Below are 26,852 nucleotides of genomic sequence, written 5' to 3' on the forward strand. Positions count from 1 at the left end.
CTGTTGGGGTGAAAGGCCACCCCCGACATGGCCTTGGTAAATGACCAAGGTGTGCTCAGCTTCCCTCTGATGGCTAGAGTCGGTCAGTTGGCTTTAAAACCACACCTCAGCCTGCCCAAACGCTAGCAACCTTCAAAGCCGAAAGGGTGCAGCCATCGGCGTAGTCCGCAGTGCCTGCACATGCCTCTGAAGGGAGCAAATGGAAGGGTGGCTGATGCTAATACTCGAACTGCTTGAATGCTGTCAACTTGAATTGCAAAACAGGAGCTGAAGTGAAATTCCAGCTGCCTTGGAGTTCCTCTGCTGAATTTTGAAGTAATTTTTCAGTTTTGAAGTGGGTTTTGTTGCTTCTAATCCTATAGGAGAGATGAATGAAGGCAGAGGAACCAGCAGCAGAAATGCCGAGACAGCGTTACACACTAAGATCTGCTCCAACCAAACTGCAGACACATAAAAATTCAAAACTCTCCACAGGTTCGACCTCTTCTTGATCAGCTGAATGTGCAAGCAGAGCTGATCCACAGGGCTCTCCGGTGCTGAGGACGCTGCACTCCCTTCCCTGTCACCGCCGAGCTCTCCTCTGCCTCTCACCAGCGATACCACAGGCCCAGAATGGTTAAATAACCAAAGGTTTGTGCCCAACGACGTGCCTTCAGCTTGCTCCAAAGAGTGCAAATCGCGGACACTCGGTGCCTTCACCAGCCCTGCTCAGAGCATTTACCCCAGGGAGGGTGTGGAGACATTCACAACAAAGAAACCGTGCGCCACTGAAGCTGCAGGGCTCAGCCTGTCAGAGGAAAAACAAAGCAGACTTTCCCCGTGGCCACCTTCAGTTGAAATGCGGGGCTGGGGGGAGCCATGAGGATTGTTCTTTTTATAAAGAGCCTCAAATCCGCTTCTGTTGTAGCGGTTTGCTCCCTGCTCTGCCGTTTAGGCTCCTGCCTGATGTTATTGTAGGAGCGACAGCAGGTGGGTACCAACAGGCCTGTTGGTGTAGGTAGGGATGGGAGAAGGGATGCAGGCTTTGTTTAGAGAGGTCCTTTCCAGGGTGTTTATGTTCCAGGAGCAAAGCGAGACCACGGAATAAAAAGGGTTTCCAAAGGCAGGGTTAAAGCAAGAGCTGAAAAGGGTGAGGAGTCCCAAATGGGCAAGAGAATCGGAAAGGCAGGAATGGGAGGAGCAGGAAAGCTGAAGGAAGGAGGACAAACGAAGAGAAAAGAACTGTGGGGGCCATGCAGGGACAGGCCTGGGCTCTGTGAGGAGGACACAGAGCAGCAGCCTCATGGCCAGCAGCTCACACGCAGCACAGGAGGCCGCGGGCAAACCCCAGCTCCCAGCATGAGGAAGGCACGCCGGGCTTCTCCAAACCAGCCCGAGTTTTCACGAGTTTTCACCAGGGGTGGAGCAGCCCCATCCCACTCTGAATCATCGGGCCGCGGGCCGGCCCTTGCACGCATTGTTGTCTCCTTGTCTCCTTGGCTGAAGCCGAGCAGAAAAGCCGAGCAGAGCCACAGGAGGGATGAAGCCGTCCCTGAAATCCTGGGAGAACGGCATGAGGAATGATGGCAGGCAGCGCCTCACATCCCTGCTCAACACTGCAGGAGCTGCCAGTGTCCAAAATGTGGTGGGATGGGCACAGCAGGCCAGGGCAGCTCACACAGCTGCTCCTAAAGAACTGCACAGAGCCCTGGCCACCTCCTGTTTTGCTCAAGAGCTAATCAGGGCTTGTGCTAATTAAGCAGCGTACTGCAGGGAGAGGATGGGGATGTGGCTGGGCGCCAACAGCAATAGGGTAGGCAGGACCAGAGGGCTCCGCTGGCTCGCAGGGCAGGGCTGCTTTGGAAAACTTGGTCCTTCTGCGTTTCTCCTTCCCTCCCTTAGGGTTGCCTGTGGAATGAGGCGGGCTGTGAAGCCCTCTTGGAGCCCCTGGTGCTGGCAGGGCTGTGGTGGGACACTCGTGTCCCCGTGGGCTGTGACTGCTGGGGCCGGTGCTGCTGGCACAGCTACAGCCTCGTGTTTTTTGACCTTTTACTCTTCCAGAGATAGAAATGGGATTTGTCTGAGGCTTGGAATAACTTCCTGCGATTGTGCTGGAGAGGGCTAGTCTGGCTTGCTAGATAGCTGTGTCTGTCGGGCTGGCTCGGGGACGGAGAAAGCAAAACCTCTGCTCCGTGCCTCAGCTGAAGACAGATTTAAAGGAGCCCACAGACACAGCTGTGCCTTAGAGAAAAACAGAGGAAAAACAGAGAAAAAATAGAGAAAGAGCCGGGAGCATTGTACATTGTCCCCAGCAGGACAACTGTGCCTGGGTTTGGGCATTAGCCATGACTGGGGAGCCACAAACAACCCCGCAGCAAATGGTGTCTGCGTTTTGAGAGCGGCTCCTCAGATGGTAAAAGTTATAAATCCTCCCTGCATTGGTGACGTGTGTGGGGAAGGAGGTAATGGTCTGGAAATGGATCCTTGGGGATGATGAGAGCAGCAATGGTTGTGCAAGCCTCCCCCTCCTGCTCCACCATCCCTGGGCAGGCACCGAGCTGAGCTGAGCTGCTTCTCCTGCATCTTTTGATGCCCTTTGCATCTCTTCTGTTCCACCTCAAATGGGCTTCTGGCAGCCTTTGCAGGTGGCATTGACAGGTTAGATGTTTTCAGCACAACATTCAGCAGACCTGCTGGGATCTCCCAAAGAATGAAGGAAATGCACTTCAAACAAAGCCTTCTCTAGGCAAGCTTTTCGTTGTTTCTTGTATTTTACTGCTCAGTACTCAAACCCACTAGGAGCAAGATGTGTGCCAGTGTATTCCTGCGTGACTCACTCACAGCCTGGCTGCCTCTGACTCTCCTTTCTTGAAGTCTGGGGTAGGAATGGCCCTTCACTGGTATTCCCTTGAACGACTGAACACAGAGCACCTGCTGGGCAGGATCCTTGACTGAAAACGGTGATTTTGTGCTCCTCTGGCCAACAGCAGTGCCAGCTGGAGATCCCCTGGTGTGCACCAAGGAATACTCAGGCTGTATCCAGCCCAGCCCAGCTCCAAGCCCCCTCTCCTCCGGGCTGGAGGTGTCAACCCTCCCTCCTTGGCACTGCTTGGACAGGGAAAAAAAAACTCTCCTCACCTCTGCAGAGGATGGGTCCGTGCTATTCCCGAGTTTCATAGTGGGTAAGAAAAAAAAAAAAATTGGATCTTCCTGCCCAGCAAAAGCAGAGCTTGTCCCAAAGCCAAGTCACGTTCTCTGCTGCCAACAAGTCCCAACACACGAGTTCAACACACTCAACACTTGTGTGCAAAGACACAATTCACAGGTTTTCAGCCTCAAGTGTCAAACAAACTGGAATTTTAAATAAGGTTTTATATATATATAAAAAAAATCTGCAAACCAAACAGTGAGAAATTAACAAAGAAAACCCACCTAGTTTATTTGTAGGTAATTTAATTCATTAATTTTAAATCCTTTTTAAAAAGTGTTTAAATGCTTTTGTATGTTTTCTCAATTCTATTCAAATGCAACTTGTCTCAAGTCACATAAAATAATCCTCGCTGGGGGAAAGCAAGCTTTTCACAGTGATACCTCTTTAATATAAAAATTGTAACATGAAGAACGTGAGTAATTGTATATTAAGCTACACCAATGCCTTGATATTTATGGATGGAGATGAAACATGCCTGTTAGCAGAAATAAGCGCTGCATTTATCCTAAAAACTCCACTCAGTGGTAAATCATTGCACATCAACTAATGAAACTGTATTTCAAGGAAATAAATGGGAAAGTACCCGTGGCAAAAAACGAGACTAAGAAATTACAGTTTAATTCAAAGATTTATACCTTGTCATTTAAATTAATATTAAAAGATCTGTGTTAACACTACTCTGTGTGAATTAATGCTCTTTATAGGGAAACTTCCTCAGGATGACTGGACTAGATTGGGGAAGTATCATGAGAGGGAGCTGTTGAAATTAAAAATAAAAATTACCCTTGCCCCCAGAGGGAGCAAAACGTGCAGCCTGTCATCAATGGGGCTGCATGCAATGCCCTTTTTCTACCCTCACTCTTGTGTGGCAAAAAGACAGCGGTGGACTGTCACAACACAGGGCATCTGTTAACTCACAGGTTAAGAGGTGTCTGAGGGCTGAGTGATTAATCTTTCTCACCACACCCCATTTCCAACCACTGAACTCGGTTGTTTCACTTGTGGTACAGCAGGCAGCTGCCACGTTTTCACCGGGACTCTGAGAATAATGCACATTTAACAGAGTCTTGGGAGCTTCTCCTGCGCAGGGGTTTTCCCCTCAGTGCTCACAGGCTCTGAGCTGGTGGCTGCAGCCACGATTCAGGCACAGCTGGAGTTTCATCTGAGAACAAGCACGCAGATATGCCTGACACCACTTCACCATTAAAAAGCCCAAGTCATGGTTTGTACGCAGCAGTTTCACACTTTGATGAGCACGTGTGAAGTGGGTCAGCACTGCGGTTGTCTTCTAGGCACGACCTAATGGAGTGTGCAGGTATGAGAGCAGTCTGACCGTAAAGAAAGCAACAAAAAATCCCCCAAATAAACAGCACCACAAAAAGATGCAGAACCATGCAGCTCAGCTCCCTGGAAGCTTAGGCTTTTCTCTGCCACGCCAATAATGGGTGGTCATTATTGGGTTAAAAGTATAAATAATGTAGATGTCATCTCGTTATTGGGTAATTAGTGCTTAAAAGACCTTGGAAAGAGTTGGAGGTACTCCATTTTCTAACATTTTTCTTCCATTTCTGTTAGAGCTCACAACTCATGAGGCTGCGCTATAGATAAGAATTAATAAACATCTGAGTCCGAACACAAAAACTGCGTCCCGTGCATTTAATCCCGGCTCTAAGAGGAAGAAAAGAAGAAACCCACAAGCAAAGATGTTACATCACCCTGAATGTCCGCGTGGATTCTCACGAAGTTTCTGGAATTCTTTGCACAAAGCAGGTTGGCTCCAGAGCTGAGAGCCTCCTGCCCCGTTGAGGAAGGTCTGACCCTTCAGCAAGCCCTCGGTGTCACTGTGTGACCCCGTTCCAGGAGCTGTGCTGCTGTATCATCACCTGACAGCCAAACTCCACAGGTCCTGCCCTGCCTGCAGGGCAGGGATGCTGCAGGAGCTGTAAGCAGAAGTGTGAAGTTCAGGCCGGCTGGTTTTGCTAACTGAATCCCATAAAAAGCGATGTGAGATAAAGGTTTGTGTGAGCACAGAGCAAACAAACACTCTGTGTAGATGCAGGGGCTCCGGGGAGCTCAGCACAGTTAGAGGAGTTCCTATCCCTCACATCCAAAAGATAATTCTGAAATCCAGCCTGACAGAACCTCTTCTGCCAAAGGCTGTTTCCTGAGGGTGCCAAAAAAAATGTCCAAGCATTTATGACCAAATAATTTGCCCTTCAAGTTTCGGTCCCAGTTCCAGAAAGCACTTAAGCTCATGCTTCACAGCAAGCCCAGGAAGAGTCTTTGGCCTCACTTAAACTAAAATTTAAGGAATCAAACCCGCTTGGTTTTTTTGCCATTGTCCAAGTTTTCCCTGCCATTTTCACTGCCCAAAAAGTGTGAGCAGCACCTGGCAAGATTAAAGGAGAATCTTGACCCCAACCAAGTGAAGTGCTGCTGTGTAACCACATTCTGCCTCCAGAGACAGGGAAGATTTCCTGTCAGAAAAATGCTGTTTCACAGTGTGTATTTAACACACGCACACTTCGTATGGAACGAAACTGAAGGGACACTTCCAAAGCCAAAGCCATGCACCAAGAGTCGAGCAAGCACCACGCATGAACATGCGCACGAGAGGGAAATCTTGGGGTTTCCATGTCTGACATCTCGTAATTTTGATCTGCAGATGGGCCGTACAAAACCAGCAGCACAATTAACCTCTCCCTGTCTGGGAGCTGCATGGGAAGAAGTCTTCCCCCGGTCCAGCAGGGAGAGCGAGGCAGGGTTTGCTTCTGCAAGCCTTGCAATGGTCCCTGAGGGATTTGGAAGTGGTGGAAGTATTTGAAAGAAGTGCAGGTGTGGTACTCGGAGACATGGTTTAGTGGCTTGGCAGCGCTGCGTTAATTGGTTCCATGATTTTGAAGGTTTTTACCCAACCTAAATGATTCTGTGATGAGGGATCTCGGCCTGTGGGACTCGAGCTGTTTGTGCTCGGAGTAAGGAAGTTTAAATCTGAGCCGCAGTGAGTGTGTAAGGCTGCAGGGAGGAAGGGCTTTCTCCGCTGCTGCACTCAGAGCAATCTCTCCTTTGTCTAAAGGCCACTGTGGCTGTGACTCACACACAGCCGTCAGACTATTAACACTTTTATTCCAGCTAGTTATTTCTGGCTTTCGGCAGTCATAATACCTAAATGCCTAGAGTGCTTCCAGGGTAACTATAGTAATTACAAAAACAAACAACAGCGGCTCGACCCATGGGTCAGCTGAAGCCAAGCTCTGAATCACACACTTTTTTTTTTTTAAAACCTATAGTTATGAAAAGGAATTTCGGCTGGACAACAGGGCAGTTCATTTCCTAACACCTCAGGGATGCTCAGCTCAGCACAGATGCTGGGAGTGCTCCATGAGCAGAGGGGTGGGTGCTGCACAGCTTCCCTGAGCAACAGGAGCCCGCAGACGGAACTGCATCATGCTCTGTAAACCCACTGCAGGCTGATGGGCTGCATGAATGGTCTCTCTTCTTCTGGGGATTCATAATCTGTGTGTTCCAGAGAGCTCTGGAGGTCAGAGCCCTGAAGTTAGGAGGCTGTTCAAGCTCTCGACCTCCTTTACACTTCCAGTTCTCCCTATTCCTGCAGCAGTGGTCAGTTCACTCTCAGCTGTGTCAGTAATTAGCAACCTCATGTTGGAAGGGGTAGAGCCTTCTAGAAGAAGCCATAATGTAGTCAGATTAATTGCCTTGCATCTCAAAAATGTCGCGTTTTATTTTTAACCAAAATACATTTGCTTCTGCAAGGCTGCACTGTGTTGCTGCTTCACCACAACGGGTTCTTCAACTCCTCTCCCTCTCTAAAACAAGTCAAAATCTACAATCTTTTTTGATTGTTTAGGGTATTTTAAAGACAGATGCCTCAGTAGCCAAACACTTCTCATAACCCAAAAGCTGAAGTGCAATGTGAGAAACCAGATCAATCACAAACAACGAGCAAATATATTATAGCAGATAAGACACCTCTTAAAGATAGACAATGGCCATTGATCCTTCAGTTGTGCTTCTATTTATTTCCTATAAAATCAATTTTGCTAAACTAGAGGGCCGTGAGGTGTGTGTTATCAGTCAATAAAAAAGATCAGAATACAACGGAGCAAGACCTTTATGATTCACTAGTAAACCACGAGAAAGAAACCACCAGTCCGGAAGCATCAAACCTTCCAGCAGAACAAGATGCAATAAAATGTGTTACAGGAGCAGCCAAGCTGACTTGCAAACAGCTCCCAGTTCTCTCAAGCTGTGTGCCTCATCTTAACTGAACAAGATCTAAATTAAGTTCAATCCAGAATCTCAAGGTTGAAAAAAATCCAACCTGATACCCTGAAGAGGAAAAGGAAAAATATAATGAAGTTTTTGTTTCTTCTTCTGGCTTTCATCAGAACACAGCAGTGCAAAATACTGTCTACAGACACGAAGCCAGAGTTGCACAGAGGAGAGAAATTCTGTGCTGCGTGGGCTGAGAGAATTCTTGCACATGATACCCCAAAAGGGTGGCCCTGAATGAGAGAAGAGATTTTCTTTTGAGGTGTTTCCCTTGTTGCCTGGGTGCTGTTCACAGCAACAGTGCAGGGAACAACACACAGAAAGGACACAGTAAACCCATGTAAACCCATGTAAAACCATGTAAACCCATGTAAAACCATTGTAAAACCATTGTACAACCAAGGGTGCTGTCAGGAGCTTTCAGGGATGGGCACCGTGGAACCTTTACAGCTTTCTGCTGTGGATTAACTGGTGTTTTGAATAACAAATCTTTTGAATTTTATAGGGAAAGACAAGGTTTATCCTTGTGCCACTCCCCACGTCCTTGCTGGTCTCCAGGGGAGGAATACTGCAGGAGTTCCCCTCAAGGAGAAAACCAAGCCAGTAAAATCCCTTCCCCTGGTCCCTCCTGGCCCAACAATGCAGAATATTGTTGAGTGAAAATGGAGTCACACTCACAGGCAGCAGATATAACAGAGACTTCTGAAAGCAGTGGTTGTACGCAGAAAGCAGCAACTGCTTTCCTTTTTTTAGACCTCATGCTTATTTGTTTAAACCACTAAGAGACATTTGCATGTTACCCTTTTCTGGTCAGACACAAAAAGCATAATGCAGAAATAAATGCAAGAGCAAGTAACACCTCCTGCTGACTTTCAAGTTCAATTTTAACTCATGAAACACTTGAGTGAAGATCCCTCACTTGATTTTACGCTTTCAAAGAAGCAAGGATTATGATCAAAAACGGCTTTTACCAAGAGGTGGAAAGAAACAACAAGAACCCCAACTATTATCTTTCCCTATTTTAAAACCTCATCCCACACTTGACACAAATTTAGAACTGAATGCGGAATTACTCCTACTCTTCTCCTTCACTTATGACTCTTTTCTTACCACGTTTTTTCAGCCAAGGAGGTTGTAAATGTTCCCTGGTGAGGAGGGTCCAGTGCAGCAGGCAGGTTGGTGCTGCTGGCTGACTGACAGTTCAGACTGATGGCTGGATTTAAATGATTTCAATGGAGCCCGCTGGGAGGTAAAACACCCCCAGGTCAGGAAAAAGATCTGTGTTACACCAGCAGTGATGCTAAACCGGCCGGCAGTGAGTGGATCCTAAGCCCTGACATTACAGAGGTTTTTCAGGCACGGAGTTTGGGGTGGCTGCAGCACTGACGTGCCCGTTCAGAGGGCACTGGCCCAGAGCTGGTGGCTTTAGGAGGCTTTAAAAAGCAGGCCGAGAGAGATGGCAAAAAGACAGGCAGAAATGTGAGCTTGTGAGACTTTAATTCTAGTCCTTCTGCTGATAGGAAAGCCTTTTCTCAGCAGAAAAATAAATTTTTTTATGGTGTTACAATGCCCAGGAAGAACCATATGGTGATGCTGTCTTGATGTTTGTGTTAAGAGTCAACGCAGAATCCCAGGGAGCTGTTCTCCAGGGATACACCATGGGAAGTGCCTCTTCCATTCCTTAACACTCTGATTTAGAGGGAATTCCACAGAGAGAGAAAACAGTATCACACGAGAAAAATTAAAAGTGGCATCCTGGCCTCGGAGAAACAAGGAGAAAAATTTCTTTTCTGACTCCAGCAGGTCAACAAGAATAATCAGACGCACACACAAAGCCACGGTGTCCTGTGCATGGTAAAGATAAACAACACAATGTGATGTCTCAAGCCAGGGAAGTTTGTTGAAAAGCAATCTAACCCCAGAGAGCTGATGGGCTGACTGTAAGATACAGAGGAATACTGAAAAAGCTTCCAAAGGAAGATTTTGATGACACCACTCCTTGCCCAGTAAACCGAATTTTTTTGGGGGGGAAATTTCAAGGATTGCAACAGACAGAGGAATTTCAGACAGTGGCCACTTTCTGATTTCACACTCAATGGGTGAAATTGATGGGTATGGTCTGTGCTAAGCACAGCCCAAAGAATTTTGCTCTGACTTTGGCCCTCCCTGTGGTGCTGCCATCACTATTTCTGTGTGCAGTCAGAGCAGGAGTTGGACAGAGGAAGACTTGAGGCGAAGCACAAAGCGTTTCTTTTTGCCAGGCAGCTCCAAAACTCACAGTTATTTCCTCACCAGGGTTCCAGGAGATTTTCAAGAAAAATCAACTGTCCTGACTTTTATGGAATTCCAGTGTGCTGCTTGTTTCAGATGAAACAGTGCTAGGGCCATGGTTTAATGTTCCTGTCAGTGAAAGACTGCGTGATGCTGATTTTCTTTCACCCTCTCAGCATGGACACTCAGACTATCTTTGATACTCCTACTACCTTTTTACTGTGGATCAAACCACCATCAAAGAACCCACATAGGAAACCAAAAGAATTTAGATGCTTAAATAATTTATACAATCTAGCCTGGGAGCAATATTTGTACCTGTGTCACTCAAAAGGACATTTCTAAACCAATAATGCAGCAGGGGCATGATGCTGCACTCTTTTGCACACTTCACCCTGCTCTGAAAAAGTAAGAATTTGCATTATCCTTTTCACTTCTGGAAAAAAAAAAATTAAAAAGTTTGAAGTGTCTTGCAATAATTTATTCATGCGGTGTAATTAAGCACAGAATCTGACCCAGCTTGGCAGAGGCAGGATTTCCAGCTCTGTGGTTTTTCACCTCTGAGACTATTTACTGTTTGCTTGCCAGTAATTACCACAACCATCTCCTGCTTTGAATTCTGGTACAGGAGAGGGTTTCCAATTAGTTTCCTTAAACTTAAAGGGAACTTAATTTTAAAACTCAGCTTGCAAAACCATTTGCAAGTTTTTCTTCTTGCTCGTTCACCACCTTGGGTTTCTTATTGGTTTCTGTCTAAAATGCCCTGGCCAGCATTTCCCTTCAGTCCCTGAAGTATTTTTGGATGTTGTTTTTTAATACACCCCGTGCCTAAAGGGACAAATGCTTGGAAGTGTTTACATTTTTCACTTGTTTCTTGGAAATGATGGCCCACAGTTAAAAAGAATACTTCTGCAACAATAACGTGGCACTTCAAGAGCTTCTAGTCTTACTGAGTGTTTGAATTAATTTTTTTAACCCATCAGAGACGTCCATATTTTATTCTGTGACTTCCTCATTACTTAAAATAAATTGAGAATGATGGTGTTTACTAATATTATTGCATTGCTACTGTCACGAGAGTATAATAGACATAATTTAAACAGTGACTTATTGAAAAAAAGCAATTGGAATTTTAAGCCTATCTTAGGAATTTGGGGTATTTGAGTGGTCATCTTTCAATAAATCCAAAATAAGTATTTTAAATATGCCATAGGACATTTCTGTCCACCTCTTTGAATGCTAATGTTGATCCTGTAACCTCAGTCTCATCTCCACAATGGTTTATTCCAATTTTTACTAAAATCAGACGGAATAACCCAACTGCCTTGACTCCATCCTTCTGCTTCTTTGCAAGAAGACAGGTGATCATGATGTTTAAGCTCCCCCTTTACTAGTTTAAAACCTTCCACTTTATCTCATATTATGGTGAGAGATACTTCAGAGAGTTAGACTGTACAAGCAGTGAACAGAGACCTGGGATTTTTGTTGTTGGTTGGCTCCTGTACGTACAGAATTTAATTATGGAAAATCAGAACATTCTCCTTGCTAAACACTCTCTACAGGTCCTGCAGTGAAATATTCCCAACCATGCAACCCAGTCCACCACTTGGTCCAAAGAATCTTCACGAAATTACTGCCCCATTAATGATGGGCCAACAGCACCTTTGGATGAGGTTAATAAATTGGGAAGTCTTAGTGCAGGCTCCAAGGCACCACAGTAAAAACAGGAGGGATTAAAGAATCTCATTGTTTGCAACTGGAGAGAATACACCAAGGGCAAGGGGGACACAAAAACCTGAACTGTGCTCTTAAGACCTGGCGACAGCAAAGCGAATATTTTATTATTTATCATTAAAAAAATTTGTAATACATAATTATTTAATCATTATATAATAATGATTATATTTACCACTATTATTTATTAGGGTAGGGTGTGGGCAAGCAGGGATCACCACTGCTTGTGCTGCTGCTGCTTGAATCCAAGGGCTGTCTGCATTTTTACTGGCACAGCTGAGCTCCAGGTATCTGCTGCCATGGGCATGCCATGGGAACGTTCTGACATCGATAAAAACAACGTTGTTCCCACTTTAGTTTCTATTGCTCCAGAAAGAGTTAAAGGAAAAAAGACGTCGCTCACCCCAAGAATATCCGAGATGTTTATCAGCCTAATGAGGGTGATGTGAATTCATGCATCACACACATCTATGTGGGTTTCCTGCAGATTACTTTGGAAATGGAGCTTCTTGGAACGAGGCAGTGGCAAACATTTTATCTGTGCTGCACACAAACTGGTGAGTGAAGCAGATTTTTGCTGCATCACTGAAGATGGATTATTGGAATTTCCCACAGGAATATATTGCTCTGAATTAACAGCCTAGGAAAAAAAAAAAAAAAAAAGCAGCTTCTAACACTGGTTTATCACAATGTGACTGGGAGGTGTCAGCGGCCACTCCAAGCTATTAGGGGTAAAGATGCTTTTTCCTGGATCCAGCCATGAGTGCTGAGGTGATTTGCAAACGGAGCCCTCAGGACACGCACAAACAGCACGAAGCAAAACGGATCCTCGGGAACAAGCCAGGTGCAAACCACCCAGTTCTTAAACACAGAGATTTAGAGATTTCTTTTTCAAGATTTTCTGAGTTTTTTTTTTCCTAAAACTCCCGAAGAGTTGAAGTTGTTATGGAAGGTGCAAGTCGCTCAGGGTGAACATGAAATATCTCCAGCCGTTAGACTTCACTGCTGGGAGAACTGGAATGGTAGGAAATAATCCCAAAACAGGAGGTTTTCCTCCCCAGGAGATGCCAGCTCTGCCAGGAGAGCTCAGGGATGGGACTTTGGGTGCCACCGTGGCTGGCAAGGACTGCCGGAGATGGGCTCCGCTCTGTTTGGAGAGGGGAGACAAAGCAAGCCGGAGGAGATGGCTGCAGTGCAGAACAGCGAAAATGAAATAGTGCTGTGGGGAGCTCGGTGTGCAAGGCAGGAAAGCCCCCAGACGGGATGGAGGGCACAGCTGGACCAGCACAGGGCAGGGCTCTGCCTGCCGCAGCCTCACCACCACTCTCAGCTTAGGAGTTCGGATGGGATGTGAGGAAGAAGCTCTTCGCTCAGAGGGTGGTGAGGCACTGGAAGTTTGCCCTGGGAGCTGTGGCTGCCTCTTCTCTGGGAGTGCTCAAGGCTGGATGGGGCCCTGAGCAGCCCGCTGTGGTGGGTGGCATGCTGGCAGGGGTGGGGATGGAGGGAGATGATCTCTGAGGCGCCTCCCAAGGCGAGGCACCCTGTGGCTCTGCCTTCTCACACAGCCCTGGTGCACGGCAGCTCGTCTGCCGGCCCATCTGCTGAGCTGCCTGCTACCAGAATTAGGACTGCAGCTCCTCGTTCCTGCCTGCAGCCTTCCAAATCTTCCACCCTCCTCACTGCAAACCCTTCTCCTCCTGCTCGATCCATCACGCCACCCATCCTCATCAGCTGGCTGCTGGGACAGGAGGTGTTTGGCAGCCTGTGCTTTGTCTCTCACCCCTCAGATCAAGACCCTCACCTGGGGACAAGCGTTCCATGCACCCACCAGACAGGGTCATCGCTGCAGAGGTGGTGCAGGGATCCCCCAGCCAGCAGCCAAAACGCTTTTGCATTCTGTACTTCCAGGTCCCCAGCACGCTGTTGGCCGTGAGTCATGCAAACCTTGCAAAGCAAAAATGGATGCAGCACGCATGGATTTCATCTCTCAAATAGAAAGTGAGAGGTTTCAGCGACAGTTTACTCTTTTTAAGAAGTCACCAGTTTCTCTGCAGCTCTGCTTTTATTTCTCACCACAATTTTATCCGGCTGTATAAATACCTTTTTGTGGAAAATGTTGTGAGGGAGATGTTAAAGCAGGATGAGCTGAAACTGTGCATTTGAACATACTCGCTCCCATTCATTGCCTCCAGTTTCCAATCAGGAGCTGGTAAATGCTGCAGTTCCCATTCCACGCACCACCTCTCCCAGCGTGTCACTGGAGCTCTGATAACAATGTCACCGGGAGCTCTGACAATAACGGCAGATCTAGGGGTTTACGCTGGGATGCAAAATCCTCCCACCTGCTTTTCTCTTCCCACTCCCTTGCTGCTGAGGACCCTGATCTGCATTCAGCCAATTCATAGAAAAGCTGAAGAGAAAAGCCTTGAGCTCAACTTGACATTCAAGCTCAGTGCTTACAGGCAATGAGACATCACCAGTCACAAGGTGCTGTTGTTACTAGTAAGGAATCTGTAGGAAAACAGATCATTTAAATCTTCCCCATAAGTATGGTCATAACGGCTTAGAATTTGAGAGCACATTTTTCAGCTTCTGGTTTCTCTCTAAGCTCCTGTTTTCCTAAAGAACATGAGGTGCCATTTCTATTTCAAGGTTTGTTTTTTGTTTTTTTTCCTGATGAGTCTAAGTAATGAAAGCTTTTCAGAGAGGACAAAGAGGTATCGCAAGCAGATCTGTGCAAACTCATAAAGGCAAATGAAAGCCTCAGATCTGACCCTCCAGTCTGACTGTGCACCTGCCTGATTGCAGCAGCTCCTTAAAGCCAGTCCTTCCCTGGCCTTTCTGTTCTTTCTGGGTGCTCTTGACTCTGGAAGGGAGGAGTCTTGTGCTGGATGGAATAGACTCGGCTGTGCCATCAACACCACATTTTGTTGCTGTGCAGGCTCATGTGCCTTTTCTTGGTATCCCAGCAAGGAGCCATGGGGATTGTGCACCGTGGACTGAACCCGGGGGGATTCTGCACAGCCAGGTTTCCACTCAAAACAATACTCTGCCCTACAACCAACTGATCTCAGGCTTTATGCCCATTAATAGTGTCAAGTCTCACATCTGAGAGCTTTCCTCTGCTCCTTATCTTTCATTCGTCTGCATGGATTAAACAATGACTAAAATCTCCAACAACATGCTCATACAGAGATCCCAGCTCCATTTCCAGATCCAGTAAACCCGAGGAAGGAGTCAAACTGAAACCTGTCTGTGGGTGCGCAGGGAGCTGTGAGCACATCAGAGTTAGAGCCAGCACTGCTGGTGCCTCCACACAGCTGGGGCTGCTGGACTGGAGGTAAATGTTTCCTCAGACTGGCAGAGGGGTGAGCCTGTGACTGCCCTTCTCCATCTCTGGGCTCTGGAAAGGGCTGCACAGCTGCAGCTTCTCCCAGCTTCACTCTTCACCCCCCTAACGCGTGCTGCCCGTTCTCTGATGCGAGTTCCACTGAAGCATCCCCGACCCCACCGCAAGGTAAGTGCCACACTCAGGGGAGTTTGTAGTGAGCGGGAGCAGCAGTGTAAATGTGCCTCATCTCCATCAGGATAACCACAGCTCATCTGAGGGCTGGCCATGCCTGCCAGCTCCTGCCCCGGCACCATTTCACCCAGTTTAACAACCGAGCTGCCCAACGAAGAGCAGGGGCAACCATCCCCTGCAGCCCATCTGGGCTGCTCGGAGGGGTAAACTGCAAAACAAATTTGCCTGTAAGGTTTCGAGGATCATCTCAAGGACCTGGAAATACAGTGAAAGGCAAATAGGTCCCTTAGGAGGAGGACAACAGAACAGAACTGCAGAGGGCATAATTCATCCCTCATCCCACCCAGCAGGGCTGCTGCTGCTGGTTAGAACCGGGCAGTTTGCGGGGCACACGCAGCACAGCCCTGGGAAGGACAAGGCTGTAGGCTGCTCCTCTCCCCAGCTGCAGACTTCTGTGCAGAAAACGCCTGGTGAAATCTTACTCGCTCCAAAGAGAGATAAATCATAGTAATTGCACTTTGGGGTTTGAGATAAATGCAGTCTCTGGCAAGGGTAAAGGATTTGACAGAGTCCAAATGAGGGTTTGAACTCCCCCGGGGACGAGAGAGCCTCCAACACCCTCTCCTTCAGCGTGAGCCTGAATACTGGCTGCGGTAGAGAACAACCAATTGCGGCAGCAAACTTGTGATGAAAGTAAATAAACAACCCTGATGGATCCTGAACGACTTGTTTGTTTTCTGACACGGAAAGTCGGACACACCCCAAGGTCTGAGGCATTAGGGGTTGGCTTGGGGCTGAAAATGAGGAAAGTATCTTATTCAACCAGCTATTCGCATCCGTCGTATTAGGAAATGCTCCCAGTCATTCAAGTCCCATCCCTTCAATTCAAGGAGCGCTAACAAAGGAAATTTTAAACCTTGTGCAAGTCAGGATCAAGTCTTGTCGCGTCTTTGGCCCTCGTGGTACCTCTGACTTAATCCTCTTGTACAAGTTTGATGCTAAATGTGGGATTTTCTGGAATGCTTCAAACCCAGAGGTCTCTTGCGTAGGGGGAACTCGTTTGTCTGCAGAAAAGTAACGGGTTTGTGGAACTACAAAGGTAACACCAAGAAATCCCTGACAGGATTGCGTGCACTGGGCTGGTTAAGGCTGCTGCTGCTGCTGCGGGGCTTCTTCCCTAACACACAAAGAAATGGGAGGACTCGTGCTGTGTCACGGGAATAGTTTGTCTGTAAGTGAACATATATATGTATATTTAAAGAGGAGATGTTCCAGATTAATTACAAATCTGCTGAAGTAACTAACTCAGGGCTGTCCCATGTCCCACCTCCTGCCAGGGGAAGGTCTGGGAGCTTCCAGCTGTACCTGAATGAAATGTCCCTGCCCTTGTGCAGGCTCACAGAGATGTTCAGGAGGTACCTGGGGCTACACTCAGACAGCCTGAGCACGTTTTTGTGTATCTGCTCTTTGGGAACCTGCCAGACTACCCCAAAAAGGACAATGGACTCAAATTTCCTGTTTTTTATCCCTCAAAGCTTGCTCCCTCTGACAGATTTTCCCTTTGCAGAGTGAATTTTCAGCAAGTCCCCGTGTCCTTTGACACCTCCACGTACCTGCTCAATTGAGGCGCCACTGTTTTACTCTGCAGATTTGATCCTGCATAGGACAAAGCCAAAGGACTCAGAACACCCAAGGTGTCATTTTTTTAATACTCTTGACATGCTCAGAAATTCTGTTGTAATTTCCTTCTAAGTAGTCGAGGGTTAATGAGACTGAAGAGAATAATAGGAAGGAAATAAATAATTATAGATTCTCCTTTTTTTTTTTCTCTTTTTTTTAATCATGTCCCAAATGTCACCTTTGACCTGGCTTTCTATTTCTGGCATGGACTAAACTCCCTCTATTTATTTAGCAGCCTACACACCATTACAGTAACATAGCAACAGTACTTTCAGTTGTGAATTCGAGAAAAAAAAAAGCAAAGCAAAAAAAAAAAAAAAAAAAAGAACATATGAACATATTAAAACTGTTAAAGGATTGCAGTCTAGTAACACTTCAATAAATGCTTCTGGGTTTTTTTAATTTTCCCTTTAAATACCAGAATCATTAAGTTTCCAGCCTGCAAATCCAAAGGAGAGGGATGCACAGGGGAAGCAAAGCAGTGTCACCACCAAGCCTGTTCTTCCTGTGGCAATCTGACTGTCCCCTAACATTTCTGTCTGTCTGTCCGTCTTAACGATGCTTCAGCTTGACTTTATCAGGCTCAGAGCAGATGAAAGCAGGAGTTTGGGGAGGATTCTGAAATAATGATGGGGTTTAGCCGGTGGTTTTCCATCACTTTTCAAAAATAGTTCACCACTATTTTATAATCCGTAGCTCAAGGCTGATGTGGCACTCAGTTATCTGTCAAAAAAGGAATATTTGGGAAAGAATGAAGTGTAACAGCAACAGGAGTGATGGGAGTAACAGCCCTATTTTCAGCTGACAGTCCAAATCTCACTGTTTTACTGGGAAAAGTAACCGGTGAAGACCTGCAAAAGCAGCCCTGGACTCAAGGGAGGACCCAGTGAAAACATGTTGCAAACCTTTTTTCAGTGGGAGCAAAGCACTGGAAAATCTCAAAAAAACCCCAATTCCCTGAGCTACTGGAGCGCTTCTTATTTTTAAACCTAAGGCCTCAGCGAGAATGCAATTATTTCCTTACGGTGGGCTCAAAATGTTGACCTTATTAAAACCAAAACTCCTTAAGCCTGCAAAGCTCCCACTGTAAATATTAGTAAACAATGCAGACGGTGGAGCTGTATCACTTCTCCTGAAACTGGCTCTCCACCGCTACCGTAAACTCAGCTGGCATCTCTTCAGATGTTTCTTCTCCACCCTGAGTGATCTGGTCTGCACAAAGCCAGCTTTCCCAGCACCCAGAAACCCAGAACGTCGGTAAAGCTCATGGTTTTACTGCTCAGTTTGTAAAGGCTGTCAAGTTAAAACATAGCTCATGCTTGTTCTGAGCTATTGGCTTCTCCCTGGCACGGCCAGTTCGTGTCAGCCTGGAGAAAAAAAAAAAAAAAAAAGGCTTCACAACTGTAAAATCCTTGAACTTCCACAAACAGTTTGCAAGTTTGGTATGTAGAAAACAGATTGCACACAAACTCTGTGCTCTGCTGACATGACAACAGTTGCAGAGTCAGAGAAGGGTCCCCTTATGGCCATTATTCTGTCCAGCAGAAATATGAATACGTAACCCACGGTTCTCAAGGCTTGGGAGTCACAGGATGAATATTTATCACTAGCAGGCCCCACAGAAAGTATTGTCTTCAAAAAGAAAAAAAAAAAAAAAACGGCGTCAAAAACGAGCCCAAAACTTTCATATGACAATCAGAGTTCGGTTTAAATTAACACTCTCATTTAAGCAATTTCAAATCCCTACTAATAACAACGTTTTCCTGCCTTTCTGTGAAATGCTCCACGAAAAGGGATCCTGGGTGACTGGAATGTGCTGTTCGGGGCTTTTGTGGAAAGCTACAATGCAGTTTTGACTGCAGGGGTCAGGTGGGGTTTTTGGCATCAGGAAGGAAGGGAATAACAAAATCTCTAAGAACAGTTGTCTCATTCTAACAATTACAAAGCTATGAATGAATTAGCCTCAGAAAGGGAGTGTTTTCCTGGCACAAAGACTGGGCTTCAGTTTTGGTTTATTTTGAGCAAACACTAAGCTGCAGCAGATTTTAAAACTGAGTTTTGCATGGCTATGTGTTTGTTTGTTTGTTTGTTTGTTTTTCCTGATGCAACACAAACTGAAACAAGTCAAGGATACTATCCTAAAGCAGAAAAAAAACCCCTAAAGGCTGAAGTATTGCATTTGGTTTAACAATTAAATAAGAGAGCAGAAAATGTATTTTATCTGGCTGGATATAATGTTTTGACATGCAAATTTTATTTGAAAACCGGCGTTTTTTCCTTGTCTTATCACATTACTAATTCATTTCCAAATCAAATGAAAAGGACCAAAAAAAAAGCAAATAAAACGGCTGTTTTTCTAACGAGCAACATTTTAGGAATTAACTTGTCCCTTTCCCTAAAAACCTGTCGGATTTTCATAACGAATATTCACAGCATTTTAAAGCACCATTGGTAGAAGTGTTTATCCATATTTCCATAGATTTCGTGCTGCAACAAAGACTTCACCAAAGCACAACTTGCATTTTCCTCTGAGCTGTCTTTGACTCGTTTAATTACCACTCCAGTTAACATTTCCTTCTCTATTTCACACCAGCATGGGTTTTTTTTTTTTGTTTTTTTTTTGAGGCTCTATTTTTGAATGCAAAGACTTGATAACTTGTGGGTTTCTGTTTTGAATAGAAACCAATAGCTGGACATTGCTGTGCCCTGAAAACATGCACTCAAAGATTAAACTGGGGCTTCAGGACTATTATGGCTCCACCCAAATAAAGAGTTCAAGGGAAATTATTCTGATACACAGGTTGCCAAGAACAGCAGTGTTTTTTAGAAATTATTTCTTTCTTAGAAGTCAGCCTATCTCATTAAACATTGCATTTAACCCAGCAAAACATCGTTAAAATGGAAGAAAACGGTCTAGAATAAACATCGCAGTTAACCTACCAAAACAAGGTCTGGTTGGCACACAGCTAATTACAAATGTTTCACTCCGGGGATGGAAACTCCTCCCTAACATAAATATTCTGCTGTTGTTTTGCCAGTGAGATCAATTTGTACAGGATTTCACAGAGAAGGGTAGAGTGCCACACGGGAGCTGCTGTTTGAAAGCTTTTTTTTTTTTTCCCCCTCAAAATTCAGTTTTTTTTTTTATATACAAACCAGATCGATAGAATATTTTAAAATGAAGTAACAACAGAAAAAAACAGGCACCGAAATTTACAACTGGAACGAGCTAAAGGGCTCTGACAACTTTCTGAACCCCACGTGGCTCCTACTTCCACCCAGCCTATGGACCACAGTTCCAAAACCCGCACAAATTGGTTAAATAAACTCAGGGAGCTGGGGATATTTATTCCAATCAGCTATGAAAGGTGGTCGGAATTCTCTGTTCAAAAGGGACGGATGACTCAGGAGGTGAGGCTTTGTAAGAAGCATTTGGAAATAAAAGGACTGAAGGATAAAAATTGGATTTGGGTTTCTTCTTGGTAGTATTTTTCAGAAACTTCCCCCAAACGCCAGACCAGCAGAAGTCCTTGACCTCCCAAGGCACTTGGGGATTTCTTTCAGGGGAGGGTGGCAGCGTCCTGTGGCTGGATCAGGGAGCAGATGCTCTCCATCCCACCCTCCCTCCTGTCCCTGCTACTCTGAGCAAACTCTTCCATAATTCTCCTTTACTTTTTCTTTCTCACTTAACTTCCTGTTTGTTCTCCCGATAAATACCAGAACTTCAGCTGAAAATGGGGAAGTTGCCTAGATTCTCTTATCTCCTGAAAGCCCCAGGCCTGCTGTGCTGCGGTTGGGTCCTGGCAGATCCCCCAACGGTCAGAGATGCCGGGCTGGGCTCTGCTGGGCCCTCCTGGCAGCATTTACTGCACCAAAACCCACAGCTCCACCAGCTTTTGCCACGGGGCACGCTAATTTACACCTCTGTTTGTCCTCCCAGACCGGAGCACTCCAAGGAGAAGTGTGGTAGGGAGCACAAGGCTGCATTTCCTAATGTGGGGTCCCATTTGGGACTCTTGTTCTGGAGATGCTGACAGGGAGTTTTGCTTTTCGACAATGTCTGAAGAAATGAGTCACTCAAGCAAAGTGGGAAACTTGCCCCCTTTTTTTTTTTTTTTTTTTTTTTTTGAGCAAGTGGTCTTCCCTCATCAATTTGTATAGTACTGAAGATTAAAAATAGCTCTTCAGCTGGGCTACAGCTGCACGGCGTTGACTTCAATGGAGCTGCAGTGACTCACAACAAGCCAGCATCTGTACGTGGCCCTTTACTACTGCAAACCACGTAACGAAACGCCAACAGCAATAAACACTGGCGGGGCACTCAGAGGAGCCACGGCTGCTGCTGTTCCACACCAGGCTGACAAACAACGGGACAGCGATTTGAGGAGAGGCTGCAATCAGCGGCGTGTTAAAAATCCCTCCTGTCAGCACACGAGCAAGGTGTCTTCCCAATAGCACCGGTCATGTCATTAGGCGTTCATTCTAATTTCATTAGACATTCTTCTGCGTCGTTTTTCCTTCCATCGTGACTTTTTGCACGGGCTGTGCTAGGCCCTTTGTGTTCAAGGCCATGGAAGCGTTCCTTCCTTCCACCTCTCCCAGTGAAGAAACAACAAACAATAACAGCCAGTGATCAGACGTATCTCCACACGAAAACTCCCAAGGAGCCGGCTACTCACTGCTGACATTACAGAATTGGGATGGATGTTCTCAGCACCAATACAAGGAACTGTGAGACCCGTCGAATTTGAAGCAGATTCCCCCATCGCATCTGATTTCCTACAGAGGCTGGCATTCACCGACCCACTGACACCAACAGCGAAAATCTTCAGTGGGTTTTCTTTCTGTGGGGCTGAATGCCAAGCTCTGACTGATGCTGAACATTTCTGGCCTAGAGCAGGGTGGACTTTACCTCCGTCACCACCACTTCTTAGTTTTTGTCAGCATTTGTTCCTCTGTGCCTCCTGCCCCATCCGCAGCTTCCCCCCAGCTCTGGCTGCTCCCTGGCACCCCTGAGGCCCACACCGAGCTCCTGCTCGGGGAGAAAAGCTGGAACCGAGCGGGGAAACGAAAGCAGCACAGCTTTGGGGTCACACTCAGAGGACAAAGAACTGCAGCACACACCAAATGCTCTCCTGGGAGACTCCTTGCACAACTGCCTCCACGGAGAGGCTGACGTGGTGCTTTCATGGTTCAAGTATCAGGCAGAGAGAAAAGCATTGTCCATGCCGTTAAATCACTATTAGAGTATTTGCCCGCTGCTGCAAAGCTCCCCGCGCTTTCTAATGAATTCTTTGTGTTTAGCATTCAGCTCTCTGTTTTTACAGAAAGTTACACTTGGGTAATTAATCTCATGTTCGTTTCCTGCACATGCGAGAGAGCAGCCTTTGTTAGGGAATGATAAGACACTTCTAAGAATAGTGCTGCTGAGAGCATCGGCTTTGGAAGACATTGCAGGAAAAATATAGACTCTTAACACCTGCTTTTCACTTTCAAAGTTTTGAAAATAATGTTCTGCCTACCTAGAGGCAAATTCTGACTCGTTTATGCATAGAAAACCGAATTGCTTCCATCAGAGAACAAATATAAATGAAGGAATACTTTGGCCTTTAGGCTCTAGTCTTGGAAAGATTAATTTGTTTAATTTTATAAATACTGCAAATATTCCCAGTGGCTTCATCAGTACCATTGTAATTCCCAACCTGAATTCATTGCTTTGTCCGATCTTTTAACCACATATTCCACCGAAATTAAATGGGTTTTCTTACTGATAGGCGCAATAGGGGAAGGATTAAGAATTTATCTGTGTGTAAAACACGGGACCCTCAGGTCAGACCTTACAAAGGCCGGATGCTGAACTCGGGAAAATGTAAACTGGGAGACAACCCCATGAGCGCAGATGAGGCAGTGCAGGAGCGGTCCCACGGGCAGCAGGCCGGGCTGGCACCTGAAGCTCCTTGGAAGCTCAGACCACGTTCTTTTCCAGCTGAACACAAAGGGTGGTGTGGAACCCGGGGATTTATGTCTGTTGTCAGCTCAGAGCCGGAGCCAACACCATTCTCCTGTAAGCGGTTGACACTTGACACCTAGTGAAGTCAGTCTGAACAGTCATTGTTTTAAAGCCCTGTTGTTTTTAGGCAGTCACTGTGGTTCAGAGCTATCTCCTGCCCCAGTGCAAGGTGTAGGAGCTGCCATGCTGGTGAAACTCTACAAAAAATAGGGGGAAAGCAGTTTACAGCAGGTGAGAGACAATTTCCATTTGGTTTGTAGCATCCTCTGTGGCACCAGCCATGTGAGAAAGGACATTAAGCTTCGCTGTACTTGCAGCAGATTTCTGTCTGCTTTATTATGGACAAAGGACTACCTTATCCTCCTAACCAGAAAACAAAGCTTAATCTGCAGAGATCTGGCTAATCGAGTGGTTGCTGTTCGGAGAATAGCACAGGCCAAATTTCCCCTGGTTCTGTAGCGCAAAATCGGAGCGGAGCAGACTGCGAGTAGCCTTGTGAGCCGATCAGAGCCCCTGTTGTGACTATTATCCTGACTGCATAATGGGGGCTTTCAAACCCCAGCTTTATCACATTCTGTTTTCTCTACTTTGCCCTTTTATGAATATTGAGTCATCAAAAATAGCTTCTCTGACAGAGCTCCTAATGATAGCAGCTGGGTGAATCAGTGGCTCTTACACTGTGCCTGCCATACAGGGCTATTAGCGCACTCCTTACAAAATATACCCCAAAATGAGATGCCCCGAATTTGTTTGCGGCCCCCGTGAGACGCATCACAGCGGTTATTTTAGAACTGGAAGACGCTAACTGAACGAAGCAAATATTCTGCCACTTCGATGCAATGCTGTGGTCTGCAGGAAGAAACTCTGGCTTAGAATAAGGCAAAAAAAAAAAAAAATCCAACATCAGTAAATTACTCTGTCTGCTAGTTTTTAGCCAAAGGAAAAAAAAACCCACACAACCAAACGATATCCACCATATCCTTCCACCAGACAGTTTTGCCTCGTATTACAGGGAAAAGCTAACATCAGCACTCGAGAGAAAATGCTGATAAACAGAAGTGAACGCCACAAATGATGCAAGCTGTGCACAGGGCTCCGAGCGCCAGAGAACACGGCCAGGGGCATCCTTCGAGTACGGTGCAGAGCTCTGGGGGAAGTCAGGTTACAAGGGCATGACTCAAACGGGTATTACCGATCCCCAAAGTGTCACAGCAGAACGTAGCAGCGTGCCTGGTGAGGAACCATCACAAATGAGTATGCAAAATGGCCCATGAGGGGGCTCACGTTTTTAATGCTGTCCCGAGCAAAATTTTAAGGGTCATTTATTCCTACTTTCCTCTCACCCCTGCGATGAGGCAGTTTCCTATGTTTGCAACACACATCCCTTTTTTCTAATGATTCAGACAAACAGGCAAGGCGGTAGAGAATGAAACAAGGGGCCCATAGTGCAGTTGCAGATCTCCATGCAGGGCTCGCTTCTTCCCCCCAGCCCTTTTCACCTTTCAGCTACCGGGAACTTTACACACAGCATCTCCCAGCATCTCCTTAGCACAGACCAAAAAGCTTTCTGAAGCTGGCTGCTAACAACTGCATCCGGCGTCGGTAAATAAAGTGCCATAGAAATTAGCAAGTGTCACAGAAACCACAGGACGTCTAAACACAGCCAAGCCTCGGAATTTAAATTATTAGAATTTTGGCTGTTTGGGTGTTTTTTTCCCTTCCCCTTTCTTTTTAGGATGTTCTTGTCCGTCCCTGGAAAAGTGACATCTGCAGCACAATTACAACAATTCTGTTAGTTACGGCAACGTTAACTGAAACCGAAATGTGGTTTTTTAACCTAAAATACGTTGCATAACAGCTGAAGTTGCTACAATCTCACGAGCCGGGAAAGGGTAATTCCAGAGGGCACAAGAATGCCGGTGGAAACTAAAACACTCCATAAGCGCACGGACCTGGAAGTCTTTTTGTTTTGGTCCGAGGCGAAGACGAAACGGACGAGAGATTTCAACGCCTTAAGAGTAAGACAGCGAGCACATGCCGAAACCGCTTTAGCGAGAAAAAAAAAAGAAGAAAAAAAAAAAATCAGCGAAGCCTCTGCACTTACGTATCTCTTGAGTTTCTTCTCGGGGGGTGATTTGATGAGCCATCCAGTGCAAACCACGTCCCCCGAGCTCATCTTCCCCCCGGGCGCGGAGCGGCGGAGCGGGAGCCAGGGTGCGGGCTGCCCGTGCGTGTGTGCTTGGGGTGTGTGTCCGTCTGTCCGTCCGTGCGTGTGCGCCGCGACCTGTGAGTGTGTGCGGCGATCTGGGTGTGTGCCGGGATGTGAGTGTGTGTCCGTCCGTGCGTGTGTGTGCGCTTGTGTGTGCTGGGACGCGTGTGCCTTATGCGTGTGTTTCCCTGGATGTTGAATGCGTTTCCCTGGCTGTGTGTGTGTGTCCCTGGATGTGTGTGTGTCCCTGGATGTGTGTGTGTCCCTGGATGTGTGTGTGTCCCTGGATGTGTGTGTGTCCCTGGATGTGTGTGTGTGTGTGTTTCCCTGGATGTGTGTGTGTCCCTGGATGTGTGTGTGTGTCCCTGGATGTGTGTGTGTGTGTGTCCCTGGCTGTGTGTCCCCGGCTGTGTGTGCGTGTGTCCCTGGATGTGAGTGTGTCCCCGGGTGTGCGTGTGTGCGCGCCGTGCCCGCCCGTGCCCGCGCCGGTGTGTGCGGGCGTGTGTCCGCCCGTGCGGGTGCCTGTGTGTGTCTCTGTGTGTGTGTGTGTGTGTGTATTGTTCCCGGCCGCTTGGCACCCGCAGCAATCAGCTTCCTTCAGCTGCGCTCCGCTGCGGCTCCAGCCCGCGGAAGAAGTCATGACATTGATCACTGACACGGCCAGCCCTCCCCTCCGCCGCCAGCACAATGCAACACACCGAGCACGTGATGGGCGGCCGGGGATCGCCGCCTGCGACACCCCGGCACCGGCACCGGGCGGCTCCCGCTCCCGGCCGCGCATCGCCCCGGCCAGCACGGCCCGGAGCCCCGGGGGTGCCGGCTGTCCCTGCCCGGAGCCCCGGGGATGCTGGCTGTCTCTGCCCGGAGCCCCGGGGATGCTGGCTGTCTCTGCCCGGAGCCCCGGGGATGCCGGCTGTCCCTGCCCGGAGCCCCGGGGGTGTCGGCTGTCCCTGCCCGGAGCCCCGGGGATGCTGGCTGTCCCTGCCCGGAGCCCCGGGGATGCGGGCTGTTCCTGCCCGGAGCCCCTCGGGGATGCTGGCTGTCTCTGCCCGGAGCCCCGGGGATGCCGGCTGTCTCTGCCCGGAGCCCCGGGGGTGTCGGCTGTCTCTGCCCGGAGCCCCGGGGGTGTCGGCTGTCCCTGCCCGGAGCCCCGGGGATGCCGGCTGTCCCTGCCCGGAGCCCCGGGGATGCCGGCTGTCCCTGCCCGGAGCCCCGGGGGTGCCGGCTGTCTCTGCCCGGAGCCCCGGGGATGCCGGCTGTCCCTGCCCGGAGCCCCGGGGATGCGGGCTGTCCCTGCCCGGAGCCCCGGGGATGCTGGCTGTCCCTGCCCGGAGCCCCGGGGATGCCGGCTGTCCCTGCCCGGAGCCCCGGGGATGCCGGCTGTCCCTGCCCGGAGCCCCGGGGATGCTGGCAGCCGCTGGAGCCCCGCGGCTGAGCCCCGGTGAACGCGGAGGTGCCCGTGAAGTCCTGGGGGGACCCGGCACGGGAAGGGCTCTGGCCGGAGCAGGAGGCAAAACCAGCGCCAGTGGGGTCAGCCCCCACTGAGACCTCCAGTACGGCTTCCAACATCTAACAAAGCTTGTTATTCTGTGGATTTAGGGGGGTTTCCAGCAGCATTTAGCCCCCTGTATGAATTTAATAGGAATAAACTTCACATCATCACAGATATTTTAGAACCATACTTTTTCAGAAGGTGACTTCCAAGGGGACTGCCACTCCACTGTCACAACTAAAAAACACGCCCAGAGCGGGCATAACGTTGCTGATATCCTTGGAGTTTGTGCCTCTTTCCAGGGTGGGAAACTCCTGCCTTTTCAAGGACAGGGCAATCTGTTCATTTTCTGTAGACTTTTTAAACTCTGACTTATTTAAATTGGACACAGTGGTTCTTCACTGATTTCCCCAGTCTGTTACTTCAGAGGAGTGTCACTTGCAGTGCAGC

The 26,852-nt window shown here is 47.6% G+C and overlaps 1 protein-coding gene across 2 annotated transcripts in view; it reads right to left on the reverse strand.

Annotated features, from left to right (window-relative positions):
* Positions 1 to 25,489, reverse strand: part of GAB3 (GRB2 associated binding protein 3) — a 59,902-nt gene extending 34,413 nt beyond the window's left edge. For both annotated transcript variants that reach the window (XM_066202719.1, XM_066202717.1), the window contains exon 1: positions 24,806 to 25,489. In XM_066202719.1, the coding sequence (XP_066058816.1) occupies positions 24,806 to 24,877 (72 nt within the window). In that variant the 5' untranslated portion in view covers positions 24,878 to 25,489. The remainder of the gene's footprint in view (positions 1 to 24,805) is intronic.
* Between the last annotated feature and the right edge of the window lie 1,363 nt (positions 25,490 to 26,852).

This window comes from Chamaea fasciata, unplaced genomic scaffold (assembly GCF_029207755.1).
Source record: "Chamaea fasciata isolate MVZ Bird 193981 ecotype frontalis unplaced genomic scaffold, bChaFas1.0.hap1 SCAF_22, whole genome shotgun sequence".
In the NCBI taxonomy this organism is placed as follows: domain Eukaryota; kingdom Metazoa; phylum Chordata; class Aves; order Passeriformes; family Sylviidae; genus Chamaea; species Chamaea fasciata.